Below are 18394 nucleotides of genomic sequence, written 5' to 3'. Positions count from 1 at the left end.
AATTAATGCAATGCGCATCAACATGTAACAGCCTTGAGAGGTAATGATGTGTCTGATGTGTCGATCCTGAGTAGATGCCATTTTGTAACAGGTAAAATATAGAAACCAACCTCCCTTCCATTGAATCCATCTACACTTCACGCTACCTCGGCAAGACCACCAGCTTAATCAAGGATGAGTCTCACCCTGGTTACTCCCTCTTCTCGCCTCTCCCACCAGGCAAGAGGTACAGGAGTATGAAAACATACACCTTCAGATTCAGGGACAGTTTCTTTCCAACTGTTATCAGGCAACAGAACCATTCTATCAACAACTAGAGAGCAGTCCTGAGCTACTATCTACCTCATTGGAGACACTCGGACTATATTTAGTCTGACTTTACTGGACTTTATCTTGCACTAAACATTATTCCCTTTATCATGTATCTGTACACTGTGGATGGTTTGATTGGAACCCCGTATTGTCTTTCCTCTGATGAGTTAACACGCCCCAAAAGCGTTTTACTGTACCTCTAAACTTGACAATAAAAAAAACTAAATTATAATACAAAATTATAACCACAGCATCTTGTGTAGGCACAGGTCCAAAAGGTACAGCACAGAATATTAAATACAAATCATGAAAAAGAACAGCTTTCTAAACTTTGTTTTATGTTTAGAGATACCGGGTCTCGAACCCAGTCCCTGGTGCTATGAGGCAGCAGCACTAACTGCTGCTGTGCCACGTTGCTGCATCTTTTTTGATCGGGTGGATTATTTAGAAAGGAGATTGAATTTTGCATCGTCTTTTTCATTGACAAACTAAGAAGTTTGTGTTGTAATGGCGAGGTTTGAGGTTCCTGTCATTCTTTAACATGCAATCTTACTGGATTCGAAGAGCAGGCATTTCACGACCTGGAACTTGACAACTTTGCTCTTTGTCCAACGAGACAATTTGGAGATAAAGCAATCTTATGTCAAAGTTAACCAGTTTAAGTCAAATTCTTTATCCCATGGTGGAAATGTCAAGGACTAGAGGACATATACATAAGGTGAGAGGGTTAAAGTATAGAGGAGAAATGCAGAGGGTGGTACGTGCCTGGAACACGTTGCTAGGGGTGGTGGAGGCAGATACAATTGTGGTATTTAAGAGGCTTTTGGATAGGCCTGGATATGCAGGGAATAGAGGGTGGAGGGATATGGATCATGTGCAGACAGAGGAGATTAGTTTAACTTGGCATCATGTTCAGCACAAACATTGTGGGCCAAAGGGCCTCTTCCAGTGCAGTACAGTTCTGTTTAATGCTGTTCTAAGATTGTGCTGTGGACCTCTGTTGACTGTGAACTGAACACAGAGCGTGTATAATGATTGTTTCATGCCTCATTTATGTAGCCTGTTTGATGTCTTTGTAGGGCAATCTCTTGCCGTGGCACCCACGCAAGGTTTTCAGTACAAAATAACTCATTACTGAGAACCTGGTAAGTTTGGTTTAGTAGCAAGATCATTCAGTAAGTCAAATCTTCTGTCTCTTGATGTTGGGAACTGCCTCCATGACAACAAATCATTCTTTAGAAATAACACATAAAATGGGCTTCATCTGTCTGATATACTAACTTGAAGTTTTAATTTATTTCAAGAGAAAAACAAAAGATATAGAACACAGAACAGTACAACACACAAACAGTCCCTTCAGCCGACAATGCCTGTGCCGAACATGATGCTAAAATAAACTAATCTCCTCTTCCTGCATATAATCCATATCCTTCCATTCCCTACATATCTATGTTCCTATTTAAAGCCACTCCACCTCCAACATCAGTGGCGGTAACCAGACGTGGCGTCGAAGGACAAGAGGCCAGAGCAAAGAAGTGGAAGCCGAATAACCGAACGGAAACAAAGCCGAAACGCCAAATAACCAAAAGAGTGCGACGCCTAAAAGCAAACTCACCGAAAGGCTGCGTCGCCTACAAGGCAATTCACCGAATGGCCGCTCTGCCGAAAAGTCAAATAACGGACATGATGTCGCCGGGGGGCGGGACCTGTCAGCGAGTGGTCCAGATCCCCGCATCCATCACATCACTGGCCGATGGAGATGGGAGGGTGGGGGTCATTTTCCCACACAAGCCATAGGTGGCTGGGCACTCTAAACCCAAGCACAAAGTTGTAAGCGGCCGAAGGAGCGCATCCCTCGGGACAGCCCCCACTCTCCCACGGCCACGGCTGCCCTCCGCCTCGTCTCCCCTATGCGGTCGCACTGTGACGGGCCGTGTGTCGGCAGCACCGGGTGGAGCAGAGGTGTGGGACAGGCTGGTCCCTCCACCCACCCAGAGTCACTGACCACGATGCACCGCCATCACCCCCCGACCCCCACACCGAGTGATTCACCCCCTTCCACGGCCATGGGAACAGACGACTCGGGGCATTGGCAGCCATAGCAAAATCGCTTTTTAAAACATGGTGGGGGGGGGGTGGAACAGGGAATTCCCCTCTGCTGGGCTGCGATGACAAGCCTTTTGTTCCCAGTTGACAATGATGGCGGTGCATCGTGGTCAGTGACTCTGGGTAGGTGGGAGGGACCAGCCCCCCCCCCCCCCCCCCCCCGCCCGACAACATGAAACATGTATTATTTATTGTTTAAACACAGTAATACCTTCTGGTTGCCTGCGCAAGGCACACAAGCTCCCACGCTCAAAACACCAGATAATCTGTAATCTGTTTTAACCGAAGATGGACACAAAAAGCTGGAGTAACTCAGCGGACCCGGCAGCATCTCTGGAGAGAAGGAATGGGTGGCGTTTCGGATCGAGACCATTCTTCAGACCTGAATGGTCTCAGCAGATGAAATGAGACAACTGTCACACCAAAGATGGACAAAAAATGCTGGAGTGACTCAGCGGGACAGGCAGCATCTCTGGAGAGAAGGAATGGGTGACATTTCGGGTCAAGACCATTCTTCAGACCCAAGGACTGAGTCTGAAGGGTCTCGACCCGAAACGCCACCCATTGCTTCTCTCCAGAGATGCTGTCTGTTCCGCTGAGTCACTCCAGCATTTTGTGTCCATCTTTGGTTAAAATAGATTACAGATTATCTGGTGTATTGAGCGTGGGAGCTCATGTGCATTACGCAGGCAACCAGAAGGTATTACTGTGTTTAAACAATAAATAAAACCTGCTTCTTGTTGTCGGGGGGGGGGGGGGGGCAGGGAATTTGTGTCCCCATGTTTTAAAAGCGATTTACTATGGCTGCCAATGCCCCGAGCCTTTTGTTCCCATGGCCGTGGAGGGGGGTGAATCACAAAGTGGGTGTCGGGTGGCGATGGCGGTGCATCGTGGTCAGTGACTCTGGGTGGGTGGAGGGACCAGCCTGTCCCACACCTCTGCTCCACCCGGCGCTGCCGACACACGGTCCGTCACAGTGTGGCCGCACGGGGGAGACGAGGCGGAGGGTGGCCGTGGCCGTGGCCGTGGGGGCTGTCCCGAGGGATGCACACCTTCAGCCGCTTACAACTTGTTGCTCGGTTCAGAGTGCCCAGTCACCTATGGCTTGTGTGGGAAAATGACCCCCACCCTCGCCATCTCCATTGGCCAGTGATGTGATGGACGTGGAGGTCTGGACCAATCGCTGACAGGTCTGGCCCCCCTGGCGTCGTCGTGTCCGTTATTTGTCTTCTCGGCAGAGCGACCATTCGGTGAGTTGGCTTGTAGGCGACGCTGCCTTTCGGTGAGTTGGTGTTTCGGCAGAGCGACCTTCAGTGAATTTGCTTTTAGGTGTCCCACAGTTTTGGTCAGTTGGTGTTTCGGCTTCGTACGCTTTCGGTTGTTTGGCGTTTCGGCTTTGTTTTCATTCGGTTATTTGGCTTCCACTTCTTTGCTTCAGCGTCTCGTCCGCACACGACCAGTGAGTTCCATGACCCCATCAGCCTCTGCATTAAAAACTTGCCCCTTACACCTCCCTTAAACTGAGCCCCCCTCACCTTCAAGTTATGCCCTTTAGTCTTTGACATTTCACCCCTGCAAGATTCTGACCCTCTACCCTATACCTATGCCTAATCATTTTATATCCTTCGATCATGTCTCCCCTTAACCTCTGGTGTTCCAGAGAAAACAATTCCAGTTTGTCCAACCTCTCCCCTTAGCTGAAACCTGTAATCCAGGCAGCATTGAACATCGCATGAACATTTTAAACTCATTGCATTTAAATGTGCATAGGCCAAATGTTTATTGCGTGTTTGTGCCTGCATGCCACGTGTGACTATACACGTGTGCAATTAAAGAAAATTAAACAGAGTTGAAAAAGGTAGAACAGGTTTTCAGAGGATGAGAAGAAATCTTCACTAGGAGCTCTGATAATGAGAGAAGTAACTTTAAAAGGGAATTGTAACTTTACAACAAGAGTTTGAGGCGTGCCCGCAGTAGTTATACTGAGCATTTCATAACAGTCATGCTGGGTGGTGTTGGCCGCTACTTTGTTTGTTTATTATTGTCACATGTGCCGGGGATCAGAGGAATAATTGTATTTGCAAGCTACCAGTCCAAGAAAAACTATACATGAACACAATCTAGCCATCCATAGTGCAAAGATAAAGAATAAAGGTTACAACATTTAGAGCAAAGATATAACATTGAAGCTTGATAAAGTCCGATTAAAGAAAGTTCAACAGTCTTCAATGAGGTCAGGACCGCTCTCTAGCACTTTAGTCTGTTTGAACTGTTTTGACTATTTTACTGTTGTAATGTTTTTTTTTACAAACCATGTTCTCGGGGTATCTAAATCTAAATGTTATTAGTTATTTAATTTATGACATCGTGTGACAGCTGCATACCAAAACTCGTTGCGCTTATGTGCAATGACAATAAAATATATTATTATTATTATTATTATTATTAGCTGGTGAGAATACGGTGCAGTTGGGGAACGCTGGCAGATTCGGGTGAAATCTCTGGCAATGTTGTTTGTAATTAAAATGGAAAACTTTCAATGCACTGTGAGCAGAACATTCAAAAACCGAGACTGAACAACTCTGTCAAACACGGAAGTATCAGCTTACAATTTAGAGAAAAATGAATTGTTGGATGGGGATAAGGATTGGTCAGGTCAAATGTCAAGTATAAATATGTTATCTCTGGGTTGATGAATGCAGGAATCAGGAAGTCTTGGGACACTCTCTCATATTGTCTTCACACTGCGTGTGTGGGGAAGTATGAAACCGCCTGACATGTGCAGAATCATATATTTAATAGCTTGCCATCGCAATCACCACACCCTGAATGAATGAATGAATGAATGAATGAACCCTTATGAGGATGGTGGCCTTACATGATGATACTGTGGCATTATTGAGCGAATGTCCCCAACCAGTGCAGCCTAAAGAACATCAGACAGCTGGGAATCTGAGGTTCCGCAAGAAAATACTTTCCTGATTTAACAGAACCCAACCTTTCTAACTCCATCAGCCTGTCAGCCACGGGGAGACAAGGCTAATGAATCAAATACAAGGGGTTAACTATGCATGGAGTTCCATGCAAGCTGAGTGTCCACAGGTTGTGGAATGACTCTGCTGAGCTGCATCTATTCCAGCATTATCCTGGCGTGTCCCAACACCCAACTTAGTTTAGTTCATTATTGCCACATCCCGAGGTAAGCTATTTTTGTTGTGTGCTATCCAGTCAGCAAAAAGACTCAATGTGTAGGATGGAACTGCTGATGCTGGTTTAAACCGAAGATAGACAATAAAATAAGCACCTTTTCATTTTCTCCAGAAATGCCGCTGAGTTATTCCAGTTTTTTTGTGTCTCACTTTAGCGAAAAGTCTATACATGATTACAATCAAGCCATCCACAGTATACAGATACAGGATAAAGGGAATAATATTTAGTGCATGGTGAAGTCCAATTAAAGATAGTCCAAGGGACTCCAATGCGGTAGGTGGTAAGACAGGACTGCTTTCTAGTTGGTGATAGGATGGCTCAGTTGCCTGATAACAACTGGGAAGAAGCTGTCCCTGAATTTGTAGGTGTGCGTTTTAACACCTATGTGCCGCTTGCCTGATTGGAGAGGGAGTGACCAGGGTGCGACTGGTCCTTTATTAAGCTGTTGGCCTTGCTGAGGCAGTGTGAGTTGTAGAGGGGAGGTTACCATATAACCATATAACAATTACTGCACAGAAACAGGCCATCTCGACCGTTCTAGTCTGTGCCGAACACATATTCTCCCCTAGTCCCATATACCTGCGCTCAGACCATAACCCTCCATTCCTTTCCCGTCCATATAGCTATCCAATTTATTTTTAAATGATAAAAACGAACCTGCCTCCACCACCTTCACTGGAAGCTCATTCCACACAGCCACCACTCTCTGAGTAAAGAAGTTCCCCCTCATGTTACCCTTAAACTTCAGTCCCTTAATTCTCAAGTCATGTCCCCTTGTTTGAATCTTCCCTACTCTCAGTGGGAAAAGCTTTTCCACGTCAACTCTGTCTATCCCTCTCATCATTTTAAAAACCTCTATTAAGTCCCCCCTTAACCTTCTGCGCTCCAAAGAATAAAGCCCTAACTTGTTCAACCTTTCTCTGTAACTTAGTTGCTGAAACCCAGGCAACATTCTAGTAAATCTCCTCTGTACTCTATTTTGTTGACATCCTTCCTATAATTAGGCGACCAAAATTGTACACCATACTTCAGAATTGGCCTCACCAATGCCTTGTACAATTTTAACATTACATCCCAACTTCTATACTCAATGCTCTGATTTATAAAGGCCAGCACACCAAAAGCTTTCTTTACCACCCTATCTACATGAGATTCCACTTTCAGGGAACTGTGCACAGTTATTCCCAGATCCCTCTGTTCACCTACATTCTTCAATTCCCTACCATTTACCATGTAGTCCTATTTTGATTTGGCCTGCCAAGATGTAGCACCTCACACTTATCAGCATTAAACTCCATCTGCCATCTTTCAGCCCACTCTTCCAACTGGCATAAATCTCCCTGTAGACTTTGAAACTCTACTTCATTACCCGCAACCCCACCTATCTTAGTATCATCTGCATACTTACTAATCCAATTTACCACACCATCATCCAGATCATTGATGTACATGACAAACAACAGTGGACCCAACAAAGATCCCTGTGGCACCCCACTCGTCACTGGCCTCCAACCTGACAAACAACCATCCTCCATTACTCTCTGGCATCTCCCATTCAGCCACTGTTGAATCCATCTTGCTACTCCACCATTAATACCCAACCATTGAACCTTCTTAACCAACCTTCCATGAGGTTGGTTTGTGCGATGGCCTGGGCTACCCTGCAGAACACCGAATGAAATGAACTGCAGAAAGAAAACAGGCAGGTGGGCAGATCCATTTGGACAATGAAAGGGAGAGAGATCCTTCACAATTTATATGTTATAGAAGAGTTCAGACCTAGGACACAAGCTTCCCAAAAGGTCCTTTGCCCGGTTTGTCACCCTGTGAAAGTCTGACTCTTGAGTTAGTAATAGCATTATGAAACTAACAACATCTAAGGTAAGACCGACCTTCTTATTCACAAGAGCTTTCACTGCAAATTATCAACTATACCTCCTTGCGAGCTGTAATCAGAAATCTCAATCAAATTATGCTACAAATTTCAAGGGAGCCCTTCCTGACATTTTGCAAACATTAGCTTATTCGTGTTTATAAGACTCTCAATGCCTCAGGGACTGGATTCAAATTGCTACCAGCTTCTATGTAAACAGTGTAAATCTCTCACCAACGCGGCAGTTGTGAGAGCTGAGAGATTGATACAATCCCACATTGCCTTGTCTCACGGGTTCCTCAGCTAAATAATATTAGTGACTATGAATAAATAACCACTGGTTCTTTAATCATAATTGGAAAAGTATATCAGAGATTCTCCTTGACAAGACATCAATCATTGACTACACAAAATCACCAGGGCTGGAGAAACTGTAACAAGCTTCAGAAATACCTTTTGTTAATTTTACTCTCTTTTTTACCATTTTTTCCTGCTCAATTTGAGAGGGGGGGGGGGGGGGGGGTAATGGTGAATTTTGTGATTGGGTTCGGGAACTGTCAATAGCTCTAATCTAATCAAGTTTCAAGAGAGTTTATTGTCATGCGTCCCAGATAGGACAATGAATTTCTTGCTCGAACTTCTTTCGAGCATGAAGGAGAGTTACATAGACCTGCTAGGACCATGTGTCGACCATGCTGCGAGTTGGAGTCGAGTGCAAACTCTTCTAAACTCGCAAATTAGGTCCCCGCAGTGGGACAGGCCCTTTAGTTGATCCAGTGCTGGACTCGGTGTTTTACTGACCACCAATTGAGGCCCACCTGGGCCGCCACCCGCTCAAGTGGCCACGCCGCCCGCACACCCCCCGCAGCTGGACTCCCTCTCTCTCTCTGTCCCCCCACCTCTCTCTCTCCCCCACTCTCCTCTCTCTCTCTCCACCTCTCTCTCTCTCCAGTCGAGTGCAAACTCTCTCTCTCTCTCCAGGCCCTTCTCTCTCTCCGTGTTTTACTCTCTCTCTCCTCCCCAGCTCTCACTCTCTCCCCACCCCCTCTCTCTCCCTCCCCCCCCCCTCCCCACCTCTCTCTCTCTCTCCCCCCTTTCTCTTTTCTCCCCTCCCTCTCTTCCCCCCCCTCCCTCCCCTCCCTCCTTCTCTTCTCTCTGCCCTCACTATCTACCCCTCTCCCTCTCTTGACGTGCCTGTGAGTTGGGGGCTATGCGTCAGTAGATGGGGCGATTATGGGGTAATAGGAGCAAATTAATATCATTAATATATTGACAAGGGGGGTAGTTAGCGCGTGTGCGGGGGTAGTTAGTGTGTGGGAGTGGTTAATGTGTATGACGCCCACAACTGCACATTGGGGGAACAGACCCAACGGGTCTGCACTTGGTCTAGTTCTCCTTAATTCTACCACAACCAAAGAAGAAGCTGCTAAAGCTATTGCCAACCTCTCAGATGCTCAGAAGCTGTACCTCATACAGAATCACTTTAAACTGGGTCCAACATACAAATATTGTGCCTTCTATAAGAATGGGTGCTGGCGAAGATTTAACCCTGACTGGTTACGAGCATACCCCTGGCTTGTATATAGCGATCATGTGGATGGCGTCTTTTGCCTACATAGAAACATAGAAAATAGGTGCAGGAGTAGGCCATTCGGCCCTTCGAGCCTGCAACGCCATTCAATATGATCATGGCTGATCATCCAACTCAGTATCCCGTACCTGCCTGCTCTCCATACCCCCTGATCCCCCTAGCCACAAGCGCCACATCTAACTCCCTCTTAAATATAGCCAATGAACTGGCCTCAACTACCCTCTGTGGCAGAAAGTTCCAGAGATTCACCACTCTCTGTGTTTTTCTCATCTCGGTCCTAATGGATTTTCCCTCTATCCTTAAGCTGTGCTTCCCCAAGCTGTCCTGCACTTCCCCAACATCGGGAACAATCTTCCTGCATCTAGCCTATCCAACCCCTTAAGAATTTTGTACGTTTCTATAAGATCCCCCCTCAATCTCCTAAATTCTAGCGAGTACAAACCGAGTCTATCCAGTCTTTTTTCATATGAAAGTCCTAACATCCCAGGAATCAGTCTGGTGAACCTTCTCTGCACTCCCTCTATGGCAATAATGTCGTTCCTCAGATTAGGAGACCAAAACTGTACGCAATACTCAAGGTGTGGTCTCACCAACACCCTGTACAACTGCAGTAGAACCTCCCTGCTCCTATACTCAAATCCTTTTGCTATGAATGCTAACATACCATTCGCTTTCTTCACTGCCTGCTGCACCTGCATGCCTACTTTCAATGACTGGTGTACCATGACACCCAGGTCTCGTTGCATCACCCCTTTTCCTAATCGGCCACCATTTAGATAATAGTCTGCTTTCCTGTTTTTGCCACCGAAGATAGACACAAATAGCTGGAGTAACCTCACATTTATAAACATTACCTCACATTTATTCACATTATACTGCATCTGCCATGCATTTGCCCACTCACCCAGCCTATCCATCACCTTGCATCCTCCTCACAGCTAACACTGCCCCCCAACAACAGGAAATCACTTGTCGTCAAGTCAAGGTAAGTCAAGTCTATTTGTCACATAAACATATAAGATGTGCAGTAAAATGAAAGTGGCAATGCCTGCGGATTGTGCAAAACATCAGAACAGGTGCTCCTGAATGTATATTGCCATTTATCACTACTTCTACTAATGCAAGGGCATTCGTTGGCCTTGCCCTGTAAACCAACTCTGGTTCCGCAAATCCTGTCATGCCACCAGGGGGGAAAAGCTTCGTACGGGCCTGTATTTGGAGTATTGCGTACTGCTCTGGTCGTTAGACTTCAGAGATACAGCATGGAAACAGTCCCTTCAGCCCAGAGTCTGTGCTGAGTCACCCCTTACACTAGCACTACCCTACACACCAGGGAACATTTACAGGAACCAATTAACCTACAAACCTGTACGCCTTTGGATTGTGCAAGGAAAACCGAGCACCCAGAGAAAACCCACGTGGTCACAGGGAGAACATACTAACTCCGTACAGACAGCACCGTTAGTCATGATCAAACCCAGGTCGGATGCTGTAAGGCAGCAACTCTACACCACAGTGCCACTCAAAATGGCCGCACCATTACAGGGATTATGAAAAGGATGCAGACGAGGTTGTCCAGGATGATGTTTGGTTTAGTGGGTATTAGCTACAGGGAGAAGTTAGACTGCCTTGGTTTGATTTCTCAAGAACACCGGAGGTTGAGGTGAGACGTGACAGAAATCTATAACATTACGAGAGGCATAGATAGGCTAGGCATTCAGAACCTTTTTACCCAGGGTGAAAATATCAAATGTGTAAGAAGGAACTGTAGATGCTGGTTTAGACCGAAGATAGACACAAATAGCTGGAGTAACTCAGTGGGACGGGCACCAACTGGAGAGAGAAGGAATGGGTGACCTTTCGGGTCAAAACCCATCTTCTAGTATCAAATACTAGATTTATGGGATACAAGATGCTAGAGGGACGAAGTTCAAAGGAACATGCTGCTGTGGAGGCAAAAACGATAGTGGTGTTTAGGCACATGGATATGTAGGGAATTTAGGGATATGGAATATGTGCAGGCAATTAAGAGTTGGTCTTGGCATCATGTTTAGCACAGTCTGAAGGACCTGACAATGACCTAATGCGTGAATAATTCAGCAGTTCTGAGTACCTCACCTATAAGGTGAAGTAATTTGTGCTCAGTAGATTGAATGAGTAAAATCTCATGATGAGTAATAAATTAAACTTTGTCTATCACTAAACAGCATCACAGCAAGTTCTTTAATGTACCATAAAGATTAATATTTTTATAAATTAACTATCCCCAGATAATGTAATTAAATGTAAATTTAGCATTACTTTTTCGAATTTTTCTCCCTGAGGAACATCCCGCTGACTGGGAAAGCAACAATTAATCCTCCAGTCAGGAGTGCCATCTTTGCCAGTCCCAGAAGCAGGTACATTGGTGCTAGATACATTCTGTCTGCACTGCAGTGCGGCCACACCTAGTTACAGTCATGGGTTCCACTGGTAAACTGGTGAGCATCATGAATGGTTGAAAAGATCAGGGCATTCTCCATTTCCCAAATTACTTACAGAGATTTAAATAACCTTTTTTAATGCCTGGGGCTGATTGAGATTCACCTTCCCCTCTCCCTGTCCTTCACTCTCACACACTCTCTGGTGCAATGAGATTAAATTCAAAACCAAAGAGCATTGGAAATGTGCTAACAATGTTGAATTTTACTGCCCCAGATGTTCAATTTGGCTGAGAAAGTGCATCCTCTTCTGCCAGTTTTGGACTGTTTTTTAATATGAGGAAATTGGCTGTGACCTTGTTAGTTGGGTATCGGGTGAAACGACAGTGGGGTGGGGGGGGGTCCCTTTGTCTCACCAGGACTGATGGACACACGTTGACACGTGAAGGATGGCATTTGTTGTGCTCGTTATAGCTGGTGGAACTGTCCATCCTTCCTCTCCTGCTTCAGGTGGCACTTCCTACAGGGAGAGGGACAAAGCAGGAACACCGCGCTTCTCCGCTGGGTTGCTGGAAGTTTCACCAGGAATATTTCAGTCTTCCAGTAATAGCTCATTTTTTGCTTCTATTCAGTGGTTGATTAGAAGAAGATGATAGATGAAATACAAGTAGATCAATGATATATATTTTTATGTCAGCATTGTGGAGCTGCTGTAAATTGCTCCTGTAGGGAGTGGATGAGAAAGTGGGATAACGTAGAACTAGTGTGAACAGGCGATCGATGGTCGGTGTGGACTCAGAGGGTCAAAGGGCCTGTTTCCATGTTGAATCTTTCAATCTTTAATGTCAGCACAGTGGAGCAGCTGGTAGAGCTGCTGCCTCACCGCGTCAGGGATCCGGATTCTATCTTGACCTCGGGTACTATCTGTGTGGAGTTTGCACGTTCTCCCTGTGACTGTGGGGGTTTCCTCCAGGTGCTCCGGTTTCCTCCCACACCCCAAAGGCGTGCAGGCTTGTAGGTTAATGGGCCTCTGTAAATTGCCCCTGGTGTATAGGGAGTGGATGAGAAAGTTGAATAACATAGAACGTGTGTGAATGCGCGATCAACAGTTGGCATGACTCAGTGGGGCCGAAGGGCCTGTTTCCATGTTGTAACATTCAATCAATCTTTGAATGTCTAGTTGTAATTTGTGGCCAGGCTTTATGTACTTGCACACAAATGTCTGGGCTGAATTCATCAGTATGCTGTCAACACTGCCTCGTGTTTTAACATGGTCTTGTGAAAAGGTTAACTAAACTTGTGTGATTGTTTTTCAAACCCATGTGTGACTTTCACCTCTCTGTTCAAACAAGGAGAAATTAAAACAGGGGTTTTTGTGGAACACATCCACTGCCAATGCACTCCACCTAGACTTAACCTTCAACTGTTTGAGGAATCCTGACTAAAGCAAACAGCACTGAGAGAAAAGGCGTCCCCCTTGGTACCTGCAAGAATGTATTTGTTCATCTGGCTCCACAAAGAAAATGAGAAAGTGCATCCTCTTCACCCATTCTTTTTGCCAACTGGTGTTTACACGTCAGGTAATCGACTGTGACCTTGTTGGTTGGGTATCAGGTGAAACAACAGGGGGGGTCCATTTGTCTAACCGGGACTGACGGACACATTGAAAAGGACCATTAGAAAGTCCTCATTCTGCCTGGCCACAGGCACACTGGAGGAACAGCATCTTCTGTTCCCCTTGGGAAGTCAAAACCCAATGATGTGAACACTGAGTTATTCAATTTTAGGTAACTACATAACCCACCCCCTCTCCTTTTTTCCTCCACCTCTCCCATCTTCCCTCTCCCATCTTCCCCCTCCCTTCCCACCTGGACTCGCACCTACCTCTCCCCTTCCACCTACATTCCTTCCTCTAGCTTCACATTTCGCAACTCTTCAATCCTCTTGTTTTGTACCTTCTATCTTTCCACTTCTGACCTTTGTCCAACCATTTGCCAATCAAAAGCCCTCCTCACCTGCATCCACATTACCTGCCAGGCTTTGTCCGTACCCTCCTCTCTTCCAGCTTTCTTACTCCCCCCCCCCCTCTACAATCAGTCTGAAGATAGGTCCCAACCTGAAAGGTCACCTATCCATGTTCTCCAGAGATCTGAGTTACTCCAGCACTTTGTGTCTTCCTTCTATCTCGGTTAGAATTATAACCAAGGGACAAGCAAGGAATGCCCAGATAGAAAGCTTCCTCTGGGCAAATAGGGTTAAAGATCCACTAAGCATTCAATCTAGTCACAACGAAACTAGGGAAATGGTGTAGTAATATGTAAGATATGGAACGATCATATCTAACCAGTGATTTTCCTTCAACATAGAAGGTCGAACACTACAGTACAGAATAGGCTCTTCAGCCCACAATGTCAGTGTTGAACATGATGCCAAGTTAGACTAATTTCCCCTGCCTGCCTGTACATGATGCATTCCCTCCATATCCATGCGCCTGTCTAAAAGCCTATCAAACGCCACCATCGTTTCAGCCTCCACCTTAAGATTGGACGTGTGAACTCTCAGGACCCGGTAGGAGAAGTGCCCATGCATTCGGTACTTCCGCAGAGGGTGTTAAATGAGTAACTTCTGTGTCGCTGCGGCACACCTCCGTGCATTGCTAGATTTATGATTATAACATTTTACAAAACATAAAGCACATTGACATCAGTCCACGCTGCGGCTTGGAGTCACCACCAAACTGAGTTTCATTTGATGAAGTGCATCTCTACTGAAACGTCTGAAAACAAATTCATTGCAATCCTTGCCTATGACACTTAAGCACCTCTTACATTGTTGAAATGTGTCATTATTTGGCCATCATTTCTGACTGCTCCTTGTAAAAAGATGAATGAGACTTAAGTGGTGAGCATAAGGTAATAATTTTCAGTCTGTTGAAACAAGGGAAACCAAGACAGAGACCTATTGGGTTGTACTTTCACTCGCACAGAAATTACAAATGCCATCGTGAGGAAAGAGGGTTAAAGTGCTTTTTAATTTGCTGTCTCTATCACACCCAGATTACAGACACTGGCCACATGCAATCAATGATGTTACAAAGCCAGTGCATGTGGATTGGAAAGAAGGGGCTCTATGAAGAATAAAGGTGCAGGACAGAAGTCAAACATTCTGAAAGGGTTTCCAGGAGCAGGGAAAGATAAATTATTTCCACATGCGTGTAGGTGGGAGAGCAAGTCCATGTCATAAATGTAGAAACAAAGAACTGCAGATGCTGGTTATTAAGCAAAAGGACACAAGGTGCTGAGTTAACTCAGCGGGCCAGGCAGCACTTCTGGAGGACATGGATAGGTGACGTTTCGAGTCGAGATCCTCTTCAATCTGAGTCTGAACCCAAAGCTTCACCTGTCCGTGTTCTCCAGTGAAGCTGCCTGACCTGCTGCACCCCAGCACTTTGTGTCCTTTCAGGGTCATGAACACCTGCACAGAATGAAACGTGCTATCAATACAACAGGTGATTGCACATGTGGAGCAATGTCTGCATCGCATTGTCCAGTCCACTGGCCGTGCCCACTGATCTGAAACGTTTCTCTTGTGGGAACTGGGGTGGGAACGTGTGTGAATGGGGTACAGTGAGGGACACGGGCAGGTGTGTGGGTGGGGACACGGGCAGCTGTGGGGGTGGGGTTATGGGGGGTGGTGGGTGGGTGGGGACATGGACAGGTGTGTGGGTGGGGACACGGGCAGGTGTGTGGATGGGGACACGGGCAGGTGTGTGGGTGGGGTTATGGGCAGGTGTGTGGGTGGGGTTATGGGCAGGTGTGTGGGTGGGTGGGGACATGGACAGGTGTGTGGATGGGTGGGGAGATGGGGGGGGGAGTCATGGACAGGTGTGTGTGTGGGTGACGGGACTAAGAGATTTGTGGATGGGGTTTAACAGGTGTGAGGGGGGGGTGGGGGGACAGACAGGTGTGTCTGTCAAGTTGAGAGAGCAATTCTGATTTGTCTAGAAACCCGGAGTGTCTGTTCCCGTGCTCTCCAGAGATCGACACCATTTTCCAGCTCGGGTTTGACACCTGAAGCTTTTGATTGCCACAGTAACAGTACAGGTGCAGGAGAGGCAACGGGATCGGCATGCAGTAATGAGTAATTCTGCCCCGAGTTATTCTGGAACTCACCCAATTATGTCCGATATCATATATCACCTACATGCCTTTTAAATAGAATCTATGTTTTTTTTCGTAGTTCGTAATTTATCGGTGATTCCAAAAGCAATTAATATGATTCATGAAAACAATTTCAAATGACTATTGCATCAGTTTGCATTAGTATTAAAACTCTGAAATTTGTGGCACTTTTGACCAGAACTGATTATTTGAAACTGTGGAAGCAATGTGTTTGCAACAAAAGAAGGGTCCCAACCCGAAACGTCACCTATACATGTTCGCCACAGATGCTGCCTGAGTTGTTCCAGGATTTGTGTCTTTAAGACTGGAGTCATAGAGTCATACAGCATGTAAGCAGGCCCTTCAGCCCAACTTCACAATGCCGACCAACACCACACTACTCCTACCTATCCTAAAGACTTTCAAATCTTTCTTCGGAATAAAAGTTTTGCTAATATTCTGCTCATTAATCACATCTACAAACTTTGCTTTTCACAATAAACCATCAGTTTCTATTCTCTAGAAAGAAATTGGCAGACATGCACAGACACATCCAATTATTTCCACGCGAGACGATGGTGGAAGTCCGAGGCACTGACCTGGAGTTGGCCACACATTCCAGTGTCACCTCTGGATAGCCCAGCACAGCACTGATGTTCCTGGGTGAGATGATGATAACCGGAGCGATGGGATCTGCAGGAGCACCGGTATCTACAACATAAAAAGAAAAAAACAACCCTTGAAAGGAACTATTTTTAAAGGTCGTGCACACTTGAGAATTTGTACTTTTATAAATGAAAAACATAATCAAACTACTGCAAACTACGTGATGTCCGGAGCAAAGGTGAAAAAGGAGGTAACTGCAAAAAATACTTGATTAGTACGGATGTCAGGAGAATGGGGTTGAGAGGGAAAGATAGATCAGCCACGATTGAATGGCAAAGTATTGATGGGCTAAATATCCTAATTCTACTCTTTTAATTTATGAACTTATGAATATCCACAATGATTCAGCTTTAATCTTTAAACAGGAAAGTCTCCACTTTTAATGTGTAGGAAGGAACTGCAGATGCTGGTTTACGTCTGAAGAATGGTCTCAACCCAAAATGTCACCTATTCATTTTCTCCCAAGATGCTGTCTGACCCGCTGAGTTACCCCAGCTTTTTGTGTCTATCTTCAGTTTTAATGGGATGTTTTCTTCTAAAACTACTGAAATGAAATGGACATGTTCCCAACATGGTGCAGGGAAAAACTGTTCAAAGCGGCGTTAAGAGATTTGTTGTGGATCTCTAGAAGGCTTCGCTGCCCATTAATGCAGTATCGGTTCTCTGGTGTGAGATTTTCCTGTGCTCTCCTTTTAGCACTCAATCCACTCAAATGAAATCAAAGCAGTCTCACATCTAAAATTCATCTCCAGTAAGACTTTCAACATGAGAGACACAAGAAACTACAAATGCTGGAATCGAGCAAAATACAAAGTGCTGGAGGAACTCAGAGGATCAGGCAGCATCTGTGGAGGGAATGGACGAATGCTTCGGTTTAGGATCCTTCTTCAGACTGATTTACAACCCTATCGGTCCAAGAATGAAAGGTGCTATTCACTGACAGAAGGATAGCCTTTCCTCACAGTGAAAGCTCCATGGCTGTAGTATTTAAAGTGACTGAGACATTCCCCGTGTTTCTAACTGTGTTACACAGCCAAAAGCGCCAGTCACACACACCACCAGATGGTTACGGCAGAATTCCTCCATACTGAATGGCCAGATATGCCAGAAGAAATCTTGCAAAATTAGATGAACTATGGTGCAAGGGAAACAAATCCCAGAAGGGGTTCAACACAGAAGTAGGCCATTCGGCCCATAGACCTCATTCTAGCCCAGTGTAGCAGCAAACCAGCTTGTCCCACTCTCCACCCTCTACACTACAGCAATTATGCCTCTCTGATGCTGACCAGTTGATTTTGAGAGCTGCAATTCAATCTGCCCCCTCCACCTTCCCCCGCAAAGCATTTACGATTCTCGGCCCTCGTTGTGTAAGAACATTTCTTCTTGTGCCATACGAAAATACAAACCAGAAGCAGGAGAAGATCGCTTTGCTCTTTCTTTGCTCACCTTACCTCGACTGCCAACCAACGGATATGCTGGCAATTGCAGGAATATTGATGGACTAATTTGGAATTGTAAATTGGTTGGATGTGCCTAGTAATTCAGCACATCGTGCATCGCAGAAATGTTTGTCAGTCTGATTTGTTCTGTTCATCTGTGAAGCAAGATGTAAGCTAATATTGGGGATGGAGGAGAACAGATCCCAGAGAGACACAATGAACTGCGGATGCTGGGGTGTCTAGCAAAACACAAAGAGTTGAAGGAAGTCAGTGGGTCAGGCAGCATCTGTGGACAAATGATGTTTCGGGTCGGGACCCTTCAGACGCAGTGAAATTTGTGACTGAAGAAGGGTCAAGGCCAGAATCGAAGCCTATCCATTCCCTCCACAGATGCTGCCTGACCCACTGAGTTCCTCCAGCACTTTGTGCTTTGCTGGAGAATAGATCACAGCTCAGTATCTACTGAATGCTTCATTGTTGTAGCAATCTGAGGTCTCCAGTCTGGAGAATACAGGTGGAAAATGAATGAAATAAATGACATAACCTTCGTCATGTAAACGCCGTGCATTTAAAAGCCACAACTCTGAACAAATGGGAGGGTACATGTTTGCAGTTGT

At 45.6% G+C, this 18394-nt stretch overlaps 1 protein-coding gene across 1 annotated transcript in view; it reads right to left on the bottom strand.

Moving 5' to 3' along the window:
* Nucleotides 1–18394, bottom strand: part of sdk2b (sidekick cell adhesion molecule 2b) — a 656366-nt gene that overhangs the window by 235853 nt on the left and 402119 nt on the right. Inside the window, exon 6 of the mRNA XM_055654146.1 lies at nucleotides 16272–16383. Within this exon, the coding sequence (XP_055510121.1) occupies nucleotides 16272–16383 (112 nt within the window). The remainder of the gene's footprint in view (nucleotides 1–16271; nucleotides 16384–18394) is intronic.

The sequence above is a fragment of the Leucoraja erinacea genome, chromosome 23 (assembly GCF_028641065.1).
Source record: "Leucoraja erinacea ecotype New England chromosome 23, Leri_hhj_1, whole genome shotgun sequence".
Classification (NCBI taxonomy): domain Eukaryota; kingdom Metazoa; phylum Chordata; class Chondrichthyes; order Rajiformes; family Rajidae; genus Leucoraja; species Leucoraja erinaceus.
The sequence above is the reverse complement of the archived record's forward strand: the minus strand, read 5'-3'. Positions and strand labels throughout refer to the sequence as shown.